At 35.1% G+C, this 15,080-nt stretch overlaps 1 protein-coding gene across 2 annotated transcripts in view; it reads right to left on the reverse strand.

Moving 5' to 3' along the window:
- The window catches only part of LOC142337635 (NF-X1-type zinc finger protein NFXL1-like), a 144,613-nt gene that overhangs the window by 36,222 nt on the left and 93,311 nt on the right, over positions 1-15,080 (reverse strand). Inside the window, exons 10-12 of one of the 2 annotated variants that reach the window (XM_075387014.1) lie at positions 10,267-10,426; positions 7,743-7,973; positions 1,555-1,572 (exon numbers count right to left, since the gene is read on the reverse strand). In XM_075387014.1, the coding sequence (XP_075243129.1) occupies positions 1,555-1,572; positions 7,743-7,973; positions 10,267-10,426 (409 nt within the window). The remainder of the gene's footprint in view (positions 1-1,554; positions 1,573-7,742; positions 7,974-10,266; positions 10,427-15,080) is intronic. The other variant, XM_075387013.1, reaches the window with a different exon arrangement.

The raw sequence follows: 15,080 nt of genomic DNA on the forward strand, positions 1-15,080 counted from the left end.
AGCAAATTGTAAGAGCAGAAATTATAATACCATAACAGCCGAGTGATTAATGCTTCAGTCGAATTCTCTGGAAGTCGATAGCTCGAACCCCTCTCCTTGGTCGTAGTTTTTTTGAGACCATAAAAAATTGCCTAGACTATACCCCCTCTGAATTAAACAGGCCCCGCCTGTCGATCTAGAGCAAATTGTCCGACGTTAGTTGGTTCATATTTTTTAATTGCATTTTCACTTAGTAGCAATTTGTTTTTTGTCAACGAATAAATTGTATGCTTAGCGCTAATTATTTCCAAAAAGTTGCAGTGCAATTTATACTAAGTCTTTTGTTCGTCGGTTTTAGTCACTTTGTTCCTAAGTGTAATTTATAAGAAAAGTTGTGCTTTCAACGATAAATAAATGGCTTTCAAGTAAAAAAATAGCTGCGTTGATGTAAGCTGAGCACAGCCTTCTTGTAATACTGATGCTTTTTTTGTATTGTCAGCTGACTCTTTGATTTTACAATATTTCACACTGAAAAGTCAAAATGATGCACGTCGCAATTTCACACAAAAGTTTTTCGGGTCATTTGCTTGATTAGTTATTTGCCACTTTTTCCCTTAGCATAAATTATAAGACGTTTTTTGTGCTTTTTAACGCGTAGTGGACAATTCGCCGCATTTGAACAAAAACTTGTCTCCTTTGGCGAAATTTCATTTTGCACCTACTTGTTCTGCGCTCACCAGAATAATCCACGAAAAGCCACTCTTTCTCTGCTTTTGTCTTTTGTTAAACATTGTGGTACTGGTCCAGGCACCGTATTGACCTACAATCTATATCACCACCGATTAAAAAGCCCGGTGGTCGCCATACCTCATTTCCGAGTTGTAAAAAATAATCACATTTGATTCGTATACTATTACTCCTCTTTATGTAGTGAAAACCGATAGATAACCAATACTCATCTGTGTCAAAAAATCACCAAAACAATTCTACAAGACTATAGGAATTGCTACAAACTTTCTTTGAGAGCAATTAATAATTTGTCAGTGCTTGTGAATTCTGTCAATTTATTAATTGCCAGTGCTTTATTTCGATTTCCGAAAACTTTCCTTTTTCCAAGCCTATCAACAATTTATTGGGTTAAAACAAGAAGGCACCACAACTGGCCCCTTTCCATTATGTTACCTCCTTTCGTACATTTCTTAAATCATCATTTCCAGTAAGAACTCATTAACCAGTTATCATTCACATGATTATCACTTACTGTCTCAGATTCAGTGGTAACAACTGAATTCTGGTCTTCATAGAATGTGGTGTATATTGAATGAGAAACAAATCCAATTTGAGAATTAAATCCCGCCCGTTTGAGAACATATTATATGGAAGGAGAAAGAATTCAACCAAGCAGATTCCAAATACACGACAACTGTATTACGAAAAACTTTGTCGAGTAAAATGAGACGCAGCTCAGCATCGTCCAACTGTATACTTGTGTACAATGGTGATCAGCCCACAAGAAGTGTTTAGTAAGTAAAGAAACCACATAGACAGCAATGGTTGAAGTTAGTCCACACTTACCATTCGAAATGACAAGCTCTAAAATTAAAAATTAACTAAAATCAACTTAATGATCCAACACTTAAAATGAACAACTGGATAATTTTGCGGCCCTTGAACTGTGTGCAATTTACCAAAACTTCAGTCACGGTTGACTGAATTTTGTTATTAGTTTTAATTCTAAGAACTATAGTCCAACTAATGATCAAGGTCGAAAAAATCTTATGATACAAAACATAACAGACAAACGTGGCGCGAATTGCTCTCAAACAACCAGCGAGCGGTTAGCTTCGGTAGTAACCAGCTTGGTTTAGGGTGGCGGGGTTAGGGGCATGGGGGACTCAACAGCGGCGGGGGTGCACGGGAGGTCAAGCCCGCTGAGCTGAGTTACGGCGTTAAGTGGGGTTGCACGGGGTGAAGTAAGGCGAGGGGGTGTCAAACTTACCGCTTCCTCACACCATAAATTTCTGTCTCCTAAACAATTTCACTACTTACTGCCCTACGGGCCTTGCTGATTTATGCCGTTTTCAGGACAAAAAGTCAAAAGGGGTCAGTTAAAAAATTGGTCACGCGAAAAACCGCATGAAAACATAGCCGGAAGAATTCCGGAGAGACCCGAAGCCTCAACATAACCATAAAAACAACCAAAAAAGATCTTTCATCTTAGTAATGATTCTTTGCCTCACCATCGTTCACTGCAAAATTTGGTAAAAATTAAATCCCTGTCGCAGCGAAAAAAAATAAGCATTGAAATCATTGCAGCCAGTAAACAAAAACAATAACGAGTCATTCAGAAACCATACAAAACTACAGAGAATTATATCTGCAGACAAACCTTTCACAGAAAACTCAGGAACTTCAAACCTTACTATAAGAAATATTTCTGATAACTTGGAAAAAAAATGTCCAAAATATTTAAGACTGATAAAAGATTAGTTCAAAATTTTACCAGGCTAAATTTGTCACCAAAAAATCAGAATTATGCATTTACCTCTGCGACCCGAAAACACAGGGAAAGCATCAGCCAGATATCAATCTGAAATATAACTAGCAGATTGCCGGAAAATGGCCGCCATTGATTCCCATAACCCCGATTCGGACTGAGAGAACAGACAGGGAAAAAATGGATTATGTACAAAACTTTAAAGTGCAAAATATTTTCATTGCATTCTGCTTGATTTCATGGGGTTATCCAAACCAACAATCATTAGAGACGGTAAAGAAGACTTATAAGAAAAAAGTTCAAGTAGAGGGTATCTAGAATTGGGCTTTAAGGGTTTATACCATTTCTAATTTCGTTTTTGATACTGGTTGTTCATTTTAGATTACTTCGCTGAGCAACTACCATTTAAAAGCACTTTAAGCAGAATAAAAGCAGAATGAAACAAGCCTGGAGAAGTCAAAAAGATTTCATTTAAACTGTCGAAAAAGAGGCAAAACGATGTAAAGCGAAACAAATTTTCATTCGACGAAATTAGGAGCGCAATATTAGCCTGCTGAGAAGATAAAGGCGGTTATTAACAATTAACCTCTATTACAGAAAAAAAGAAAAAAGAAAATTTAGGTATGAAAAACAATGATTTCTAACAGCTGCATAGCACTAAAGGAAAGCAAAAACAATTTACAAATTTGAAAAATTATAAGGAAAACGGTTTAATCTAAAATCTTTTTATTAACGCCTAATACAGCGGAAATTAAACTCATGCTCCAGGTTATGACAAAAACTCGTTATATATGGCTCGTTGCAAGAGCCATAAATGTGCCAAACGATAGTGTGGAGGCTACGGACATATTGTAAAAAAGTTTTTAAAAAATTTGTTTCCTAATTACTCTCGTAATTTGTCTCGTAATTTGTTTCGTAATCTTCATAATTTTGGAGGTTGAAAATCAATTTTTAAAACATAAGTACAAAAAGTTCATTTCATTACGTAGCATTGGAGGTTCAACAAACAATACATAGTCACCCTCCTGTCGAAAGCAAACAGAAACCAAATGTTCGAAACGTTGAAAATATTATAATTCCGATTACGAGACAATTGCAAACTTCAAAAAATTTACGCCAAAAAATAACTTGATCATCATTAACACAAAATTTAAATGCCTGTTCGCGCACAGAAGCCTTATTCTAGAAAATCAAATCAAATTCTTAGGAAAAAACCTAGAAAATGGGAAAACAAAATAACCAAAATCGGAAGAGTATGTATGCCAGAAAACACCTTATGTCCAAAAAAGCGTCCAATTCAACAATTATCAGAGAAAGGTTGCCATATATACTAACTACAAAACAGTATCTTCAGGGATTCAAAATACAAACTATTGCAAATTATTAACAAAACCGAATAACGTCGGGCGAAATGCCCTCAATTGACCGGCGAGCGGTTGGCTTCATTACGTAGTCACTGTTTAGTGACGCTAGCTTTATCTTGATTGAAGGGGCGTGAGGTTAGGGTAATAGACGATGACATCACGCCACATATCAGCCGCTGAAGTGCGGCATCAACAAAAGAGTTGAAGAGAGACATAACAGCCGCTGAAGTGCGGCATCAACAAAAGAGTTGCGAGAGATAAAAAGATGGAACGAGAAAGAGATGGAAAGAGAGAGAGAGAGAGCTAGGAACATTTTCCATAATAAGATTCGACTCCTAGTTCTAGTTACCTAGTTTCCTGCAACTTCTAACTTTCTAGCCTTGTTAGTAATTGAATCATATAGGTGCAAAATCCAAACGAAGTTTCCACATTTCGCAGCGAACAAAATGAATGTTCAGAAAAACTTTTTTGTCTCTGGACTTCTGTCAATTAATCCATCTGCAAGACATAAAATGCTTCGTTGGCCAGAAATGATTCTTAAAAAGGACAAAAAAATTCAATTTTTTTTTAAAATTCAAATTTTAACAAAATCATGCTACAATTCATGAGATTGATATCTTCAAAACCATTTCATTGTCTCAAGAAGCTATTCAGTATTCCTACTTCAAACCTTAAACAGTTTCACTGGCTCAAAAAAGATCCAAAAACTAGGATCATGATAATAATTTTCATCTTTTCTATATTAATATTTATCAAAAAATTGACAAAACCTGAGTCATCAAAATATTTATAATCACTCCATTAACTCGAAAAACTACGCAGCGGCTGAAAATCAAACCACGGAAAAGAACCCTGGGTCCCTGGTGCACAAAAAAATTGAAAAAATTAAAAATATTCAAAAAACTTGAAAAATCAATTACAACTAGAAACTAGGCAGTTACCTTCATCGAATCCTACAGAATTTTTACTGCCAGTTGAGGCTGGAGAAACGTAAAAAATGATACAATTTAAAAAAGTTAAAAATTATTTAAAAAAATTCAAAAATTCTAAACTTCGTGATATTAACAGCTTGAAAACCATTCCATTAAATCTAAAAACTAATCAGTAAACTATTATCAAAACCTAGAGGAGATCTCTTGGCTCTTGAGGCTGGAGAAACACAAAAAATGAAACCATATAAAAAAACTTGACAATTGCTAAAACTTTCAAAAAATGCTAAACTTCCTGATGTTCAAATCTTGAGGAACGCTTCATTACATTTAGAAACTATACAGTAATCTATTATCAAACCCTAGAGGAGGTTTCCTGGCTCTTGAGGCTGGATAAACCTAAGTACCGACAAAATTTTTGAAAACCTTGAAAGACAAGAATAAAAAAATCGCTAAAATTCGTCATATTTAAAATGTGCCAACTTGAGAATTGCCAAAAAAAAAGATTTCAGAAATGCTGAACTTCGGAATGATAAAATCTTGAAAAACATTCCATTACATCTAGAAATCACGCAGTAACCTGTTATCAAACCCTAGAGGAGGCTCCTTGGCTGCTGATGCTGGATAAATTCAAAAAATGACAATTTCAAAAATCTTGAAAATGGCAAAATTAGTCAAATAATCGATACAAATTGCAATATTAAAAAAAATGAAAACTAATCCATGGCAAATAAAAATATTTCAATATCTTATTACGAAACTTTTAAGGGGGTTTTCAGACAGCTGGTTCTGGAAATACTAGAAAAATGACAAAAAAAATGTCGAAAATTTAAAAAAAAATTGCAAGTTTTGTCCGAAAATGCGTATATTCGTGATGTAAAAATCTTTGAATAACATTACATTAAATCTAGTAAATTTAGAAACTATAAAGTAACCTATTATCAAAACCTAGAGGAGGCTCCTTGGCTCTTGAGGCTGGAGAAACGTTAAAGAAAATGAAACAATTTAAAAAACTTGAAAATTGCAAAAAAAAATTCAGAAATGCTAAACTTCGTGATGTTAAAATCTTGAAAAACATTCCAGTACATCTAGAAATCATGCAGTAACCTGGTATCAAACCCTAGAGGAGGCTCCGTTGCTCTTGAGGCTGGAATAATTTAAAAAAATGACAAAATTTCAAAAGCCTTGAAATTTATAAAAATCGACAAAATTTGTAATATTAAAAAGTTGAAAACTAATCCATGGCAAAGAAAAATTTTTCAAAAACTTACTACTAAACTCTTAAGGGGGTTTTTCTGGCCCCTGGTTCTGGAAAAACTAGAAAAATGACAATAAATGTCAAAAAATTGCAACTTTTGTCCAAAAAATACTCGAAGTAGTGATGTTAAAATCTTTAATAACATTACATTACATCTAGAAACTATAGAGTAACCTATTACCAAAACCTAGAGGAGGCTTCTTGGCTCTTACGGCTGAAAAACTTTGAAGTCGATAAAATATTCCAACAAACAAAAAAATTCAAGTTTTATCCAAAAAAGTTGCTAAAATTTGTCATATTAAAAAATTGAAAGCTATTCAATGGCAAATAGACATTTTTCAGCAACTTATTATAAAACTACTATGGAAGTTGTCTAACCCCTGCGTCTGTAAAGCCGTGAATAATGAAAAATAATTGTCCAAAATAATTGAAAAAAAAATTGCATGTTTTGTCAAAAAAATGCTAAAATTCGTGATGTTAAAATGTTGAAACCATTCCACTACCAAAAGAAACTATGCAGTAACCTATTATAAAACCCTAGAGGAGGTTCCTTGACACCTAGGGCCTAAGCAACTCAAAAAATGATAAAAAATTTTCAAAAAGCTCAAAAATGTTAAAATTAGAATAAAATTGCGTGTTTCTAAAATAGCGATCGGTTGTTCGGCAGTAGCTAGCCAGGGGTGAGGGGATGTGCAACGGGGTGATGATGGAGGAAACAGTGAGCTGGGGAGGGGTAACAGCGCGTTGGGGGTGTAAACAGTGGGGGGCATTGAACCTCTCTTCACACTATAAGTATAAGTCTCCGAAACAGTTTGAGCTGGAACAGAGCCGAAAGGCTCTAAGAGCACTTAATGCCCGCTGGACGCCACCTGTTTGTCCCATTTTTGAGAACGAAAAGTCAAGTAGGCAGACAAAAAATCGGTCAAGGGAAAAATCGCATAAAAAAGACCGACAGGACTAATATAATTGCTACAAACTTCGCTTGAGGGCAATTAATAACCGACTAACGTGGGGCCAACTGCTCTCAAACAACCAATTCTCTAACTGCGAGCTGTTGGCTTCGTCAGTACGTAGCCACTGATCAGTGAGGCTAGCTTTAGCTTGATTGAAGGGGCGTGAGGTTAGGGTAATAGACGATGACATCACGCCACATAACAGCCGCTGAAGTGCGGCATCAACAAAAGAGTTAAGGGGAGAGAGAGAGAGAGAGAGTGCGAGAGATAAAACGTGAACGAGAAAGAGAATGAAAGAAATCCCAACCCACAGAGAGAGAGAGCCAGGAATATTTTCCATGATATTGAGGACGACAAGTTAAATGGGTCAGACGAAAAATCGTTCAAGCAAAAAAACCATCCAAAAAGATCACAGGACTAATATAGTTGCTACAAACTTCGTTTGAGAGCAATAAAAAAACCGCATGACTAATGCGATTGCGATAAAAATGCGTTTGAGAGCAATTAAAAACTGCATTTTTAGAGCAATTAAAAACCACAATTTTTTAATGTATTCTCAGTAGCATTGATCAATTGTACACTTAGAGACTAGCAGAGCTCTAAAGCGACTTAATGCCCCCCCCCAGCCTTCACTTGGTTACCTCGTATTTAAGCACGAAAAGTTAAACGTGGTCAAGCAAATAATTGCATCAAAAAAGACCGCAGGTTTATTATAATTCCTAAAAAATTTGCCAGCAATTAAAAGATTCTCGTTGAACATACCGTCGATTCATCCGGCGCAGTCTGAACGACATGACACGTTCTTTCACACTGGTGGTTGCCACAAGACAGCATTCGTCCGCATGGTGACCCACAGGAGTACGTCTTAGCTTTGGCACACTGTAGATTGATGCTCTCGTGCTGTCCAAAACAGGATATCTCAATTTGGGTTCTGCATGGCGGACATGGCTGCTCTACCTGACGGAATTGCACTGTCTCGTTGTTCAACAAATTCTAAAAGAAGTAAGAAGCATCAGTTAACAATTAGAAAACATACCCGGCAGATTGCCGGAAAATAGCCGCCGTTGATTCCAATAAGTATGATTGGGATTGAAAGAATAGAAGATATCGAAAAAAAATTTTTGTACAAAAACATTTTTTAGTCCGATTTATTTTGATGGCATTTTGTAGTTGAACATACTTCTGTTTCTAAGATAGAGGCTACAGGGGTTACTATCAATACCAATAAGCATAAGAGATGGTAACTAAGACTTATAGGAACGACGTTCAAATGGCGGGCATCTAAAATTGGGCTTTATGGGTTTAACCCGTTTCTATTTCTGACTTCATTTTTTTTATTCTGACTCTGTTCATTTTGAACTGCTTTGCTGAGCAACTGATGTTCAAACTCACTTTTAGCCGAATGAGAGAAGAGAGAAACTAGCCTAGAAAATCAAAAAGATTTCACGCAAAATGCTGAAAAAGCGGCAAAATGGTAAAGCGAAAAGTTCGACGGAGTAAAAAAAAACATAGCAGGACAAGTCCTGACGTACAATTCAAAGAAATTCCATTGACTAAACAGAAACATAGACCTAGAACGGACTATCAATGGATTGGAAAAACCATTTAGAAAAAAAATCCGATCCAAAAAATCGAAAAAACAGTATGAATCAATGTGAAATTGCCGCATGTGAACAAAAAACCACTAGCGAGAAAGCGAACTTTTGTTCAAACATCATTTTCTCACTCTACTTTAAATTTGGAGCAAAAAAATTTCACGCCGCAAATTCACTCGCTTTTTCGCTCCACTTCCTGTTTCGGCGTGACCAAAATCACTACTCCAATTTGACTTCAAAAATCATGAAAATATGTTAACAGATCTTAAAAAAAACAAAGCCGGAAGAATTCCGGAAACGACTCGAAGTGGAAATCCACTTAAATTCCCTCCAACTACTCATCAGACAAAACGTGCCTCCAATAATTTACGCTTATCTTGAAATAAAACCATAAAACAAAGTAAAAAAAATCAAATCTATTAAATTATGATTAAAAATCTGATCAAATTCTGTCATAAATTGATACCCCAAAAATTATCTCTGCCACAATTACTTCATCAATACAACTAGTAACTACTAAAACCACTTATGAGATTTTTCAAATATATTTGAAGCCAAATCATGAAAAAATAAGCTCTCACAAACAAGTTTGACTAAAAAACTGGAATAAGTTAATATTTTTTAATATTACAAAAACACATGTATCTAAACAAAAATTCTATTCAGCCAATAGTGTGCCCAAATGCTCGAAAAATAATAGACAAGTCATAATAGGTTAAGAAACTTGTCTAAAAACAGAAAAAAAACCGAAAACTGCAAAAAAATTAATAAAATTAGTTCCAATTTTCGACATTTTTCGTCATATTTCTCAAAAAAATGCTTCATATCCACAAAACTGTAACCACGTGTTAACTAAAAATTGGGTAACCACGTGTTAACTAAAAAACAAGTAATAGGGTTATCTTCAATACCCATTTGAGGCAGTAAAACAAAACAATAGTAAAAAAAATCGTAAAAATTAGCCCAAAAATCAGCAAAACACATGAAAAACATCCGAATTAGCATAAAATTCAAATTTATTTTCAGAAACCTTCAAATCACTACCAAACCCAGCCTAAAATTAAAAGCAAATCATAACCAAACCTCTCAAACAAAAAAATTGAGAAAAAAACTGCTTTAAAATGCCGCACGTGAACAAAAAATTTCGCTCGCTTACAGAATTTTTTTCACACCTTAATTTCTCGCTCTCTAGAAAACAGCTATATGAACAAAAAACCACTCTTTTCGCTCCGCTCTTCGTTTTGTTCAGCAAGAAAATCACTCCAAATTTTTTCACGTGTTTCATTTCCCGCTTCAAAATTCACTCCAATAAAATTGATTAAAAAAAGAACTTCTCCAATACTCCTCTTCGAGTCGTAATAAAAAGACAGCGCCCCAATACAATTCAAATTCTTTGAATTGTAAAAAAAAATTAGGAGCGCTATAATAGCCGGCTGAGAAGATGAGGGCGGCTATTAAAAAGGTATTTCGAACAACCATGTTTTGTATCGATCTCAATATCCTCATGTGATAATTGGTTTATATTGCCAAGATCACAATACTCATACGATAATTGGAAACCATAGACTAATTCGACCAGAAACAACACTATGAGCAAATCAAACATTCGAAGCAGAGACCAAAAAAGTCCAACAGTTTCACTTCCAGTAGTTAGTTTCGCTTCCACATTATTATATTTGTGATACTGTAACCTTTGGTTTGAATTTGGTCCATACAGCCGAGTGACAAGTGGCCATGCAATTGTGTCCACACTTGGGCTGTTCCTTCTCACAAACTTGGTCACAGGGGGGACAGAAACCACTGTGACACTTATGGGGCTTCTGGCTCTCGTGATGACAAGCCGGAGGACGCCTACACCCATATAATACATGTAATAATTAATTTCAACTAATTTTAAAAATTTAATATCGTGTCAAAAAAAAAACAAGCAGGCGAAACGTTAATGCTACAATTTTATTTTGAAACCAATTTAACATTCATATAACACAACAAGATTTCTTCGAAACCTCTTTTTTACACCCGAAAAAGCCAGTTAAAACTAACATAGCTGGCAGATTGCTAGAAAATAACCTCCACAGCACTGTAGACCTGCAGTCTCAAAGAAAATACACAGAAAAGAAAAATTTCTCTTCTTTTTACCAATGGCAAATGTAATATTTTGATTAGGAATCTATATAACTTATTGCTGCTTCAACTAGCATTAACTCTTCTCAGATAACCTTCAATTAGAGTGAAAACCAATCACATCTTGAATTATAGTACCATATCTTCTTGAATTATGGTATGGAAAAGTCATCATGGAGTGAGGTAAGGTAAGTCACGTGTGACACAAAATCTTAATCACGCGAATGAATAAAAACACGCTCCTCTATGAGTGAAGAAACGTCACGCACGCAATTCAGTCAAAATTTCATGAAGACATGAAGAGAATATTTGAGCACTGAGCACTGACATCATTCAGAAAAGCTAGAATATAAACATTTACGACCTTATTAAGAAAAAATACCTCCAAAGCGGCAAATATTTAAATCTTAAGATACAATTATGACAGACAGAACTCACTGTGAAATCTTGAGATCCTTAAAATCAGTATTATTAGAAACATCATCTGGACAATGGTCAATATTCTTTGGATAGGCAAATACTGATAGGCTCAACTAATTTAGCGGGCTAAAATAAAGGTCCGAGTGAACACTGCGAAAGCATAAGGCAGCTATTTTTCAAAGAAACTAAACCAAATGTATTTGAAGCCTGAACTTTAATTCTGGCGTCACTGCAAACAAAAAATCAATCTTACCAAAACTTGAAACAATGGAAACGAAAAGGAAACCGAATCATATTCAAAGGCAAAAAATAGCTTATTGCCAAAACCTAGCCCCGTGAGCATTTGCAGAAAAAAATCAGTCAAAATTTCAACAAATAATTCCAGTAAAATCTCAGTCCTGCATTATATTAAAAGGAATCGATTGCAACAAAAATTGAAAAAGACTAAATGGTAAAATTTCAAAGTTTAAAATCAAATTTAATTTGAAGCGGATAAAGTAGGAAGGACTTTTCATTCTTTAGCACTCGAGGCTCAGTAAAATACGATAGCCATTCTCCTGTCTAAAAAGGTCAAAATTAATAACGCGAAACTAAACTCTCTGACCATGCACAGAGAGGCACCTTCTAGTAATTAAAATGCAAAAAAACTTTACTTTACCATCTTAGAGGATAAAGGGACGTTGCCATTTACACTATTTTTTTTAGAAAAAAGTTTGCTCAAAGATCCAAAAAAAACTAAAGGATAAACAGAAAAATTGAACATAGCCGGCAGATTGCCGGAATAGCTGCGAAAGAATAGACCTGCGTGCCTTATAATAGAGATAGAAACAGATAAAGATCTAAATTGAAAAAAAAATCGACGCCGCTCAAAAAAACTAGTTGAAAAACATTCAGCAATAAATTAATAAAGCTTGTTAAAATTCATTCCGCAGAAGCCTCTTATTAGGGACCTATACTGTACATATGAGTTCGTTTGACCTTAAACCAATTCAAATTAAACTTAAGTTTTAAAGTGCAAAAGTCATTTTATTGAGTGAGGTAAGTCACGTATGATCAAAATCTAATCACGCAAATAACCTAAAAACTTTTGCTAAAGCGAGTGAGAAATGACGTCACGCGCGCAAATGCCGTTAGTGAGAGGAAGAAGTCATTCAGAAAATTTGACTTTTTCAGCTTTGCTGTGTGAACAAATGTAAAACGAAAAAAGAGCGTCAGATGACGAAACAAAAAAAAACCAAGAGCACCGCAATATAGCTTCGCTCAGCTTACAGCTTCGCAGCTATAACAAACAATTGAGAAACTTGTGCCGATTGAGCCTTGAAACGCTTTATAAGGCCCACAAAAGCAATGTGATATCGATTTAAGAGGGTTACACAAATGCAATATGTATCAAAAATTATGACATTACAAACATAACACACTAATGTCGGTCGAATTGCTCTCAAACGACCAGCAAACGGTTGGCTTCGTCGGTTGGTTTTACTAACCACGTTTCATTGAGGCTAGCTTTAGCTTGATTCAACTCTGCAGCTTTTAGTTTTCTAGCCTTGTTAGTACATAAATCAAATAAAACACTGAGACTTCAAACATTTATAAAATTTAAATGAAAAGATTCCAGATTTCGCAGTGAAAATGTTCAAAACTATTTTATATCTCTGGAGTTATGTCAAGGTTGGCTCCGTCAGTAGCTAGCCACGGTTTCGTGAGGCTATCTTTTGCTTCGTTCAACTCTGTAGCTCTTAGTTTTCTAGCCTTTTTAGTAAATAAAAAAAACTGATTCGAAAAACTTGCAAAATATTGCAAAATTTAGAAGAAAAGCTGCCAGATTTCGCAGTGAAAATTCTCAAAACTATTTTTTGTCTCTGAAATTATTTTTGTCTCTGAGTTATGTCATTTAACCCATCTGCAAGACTTGAAAAGCTTTGTTGGCCAGTAATGATCGCTAAACTCAGAAAAGGAAAAATATATTCAAAAATTTTGAAAACAATCGCAAACTCTCACAAAAGCTTGCCAAACTTCACGTTATTAAAATCTTCAAAACCCTTTATTGTCTCAACAGACAATCCAGTATCCATATTTCAAGCTTTAAATAGTTTCACTGGATCAAAAAGATGCAAATAATGACAATAAATGTCCAGAAAAAAATTGCAAATTTTGTAAAAAAAAAAAACTGTAAAAATTCGTGGTGTTGAAAACTTGAAAAAGCTTCCATTACATTTAGAGATTTTACAGCAACTTATTGTCAAAACCTGGAGGAGGTTACTCGGCTCTCGAGGCTAGAGAACCCTAAAAACTGACAAAAATATTCAAAAAAACTTGAAAAAATGCAAGTTTTATAAAAAAAAATAGCTCAAAATTGTCCTATTAAAAATTGGAAAGCTATTTCATGGCAAATAGAATTTTTTCAGTAATTTATTATCAAAACCTTAAGGACGCTTTCTGGCAGCTGCGTCTGGAAAAACGTGAATAGTTTAAAATAAAAGTCAAAAAAATTGTAAAAAAAAATGCACGTTTTGTCAAAAAGTATGCTAAAATTCGTGACATTAAAATATTGAAACCACTCCACTACCACTAGAAACAAGGCAGTATTCTATTTAAAAACCTTAGAGGAGGTTTCTTGACACCTTAGGCTGAAACAACTCAAAAAATAACAAAGATTTTCAAAAAGCTTGAAGAAATTGTGAAAATTAGTACAAAATTCCGTGTTTTTAGCGATCGGTTGTTCTTCAGGAACCACGGGGGGGGATTCAGCGGAGGGTTGTTGGGGAGGGAGGGTGGCGCTCAACAGGGGGTGGGGGGCAAAATGCGGTGTGGGGTGGGGGCAATAGTGGGGGGGGGGTCAACAGTGGGGGTGTCTTAACCTATTAGGACCGTCCTTCACACCATAAGTATAAGTCTCCAAAACAGCTTGAGCTGAAACAGAGTTGAGAGGCTCTAAGGGCACTTAATGCCCGCTGGACGCCACCTGTTTGTCTCATTTTTGAGGACGAAAAGTCAAAAGCGTCAGACAAAAAATTGGTCAAGCGAAAAATCGCATGAAAAAGACGGACAGGACTAATATAATTGCTACAAACTTCGCTTGAGAGCAATTTAAAAAAAACCGACAAGACTCAAATAATTGCTGCAAACTTTGTTTGAGAGTAATTAAAAACAAATTACAAGCAATAAAATAAATGGGCCAATTGGACGAAAAACGGTTTAAACGGTTATCTATATGCGCCATTCTCTCAAAAACACTTTTCAAAGCCGAAAAGTCAGTTACAGAACGCAAAAAAATAATACTTAATATGGCAATTTTTTGGGTCGTAAAAACCATGAGAAGGCCAATAATACCCCCCGCTATCTCTTTGCGGCTAAAAACGACACTCTACAAATGCAATTATTTCTCAATTTCCTATAAGAATTTTTCAGACATTCAATACACTTACTCAGATAAGGCAGTTTTGTTTAGAGGGCCTCCGAGTTTAATAAAAACAGATGCTGGAAAACAAATTAACTCGAAGCCATAAGGAAACACTACCGAAATGGTAAATGTAACAAAAAGTATTTTATCAACTATGTGAAATATCGTAATACATTGGCATTTCACAACTATACTTTTTAACGGCGACATGATATTAACTTTAACTATTAACGGCGACAGGATATTTTACAAGGAAACCAAAAATGGGGAATCTAATTAACTAATTCTATCAATAAATGGTTTAGCAGCGTACATTACGCACTTTAAAATTGATGTTTTTATTCTAAAATAGACGAGTTTAACATTTGAAAAAGCATTTAACATTTTAGGAAACTGAAAACGTCAGAATTAATGCGAGATCCAATACTGCTTAAATTGACAATCTTTCTATTTAGCAAAACAGCAACTGGAGATATTAAATTATCTGAACGCAATCACCTGAAAACTAGCTACGAAGGGAGACAGATAGCTGAAAGGCTGACATTTGACAGCCAGTTA

This window comes from Convolutriloba macropyga, chromosome 4 (genome assembly GCF_964194025.1).
Source record: "Convolutriloba macropyga chromosome 4, txConMacr16.3, whole genome shotgun sequence".
Lineage (NCBI taxonomy): Eukaryota > Metazoa > Xenacoelomorpha > Acoela > Convolutidae > Convolutriloba > Convolutriloba macropyga.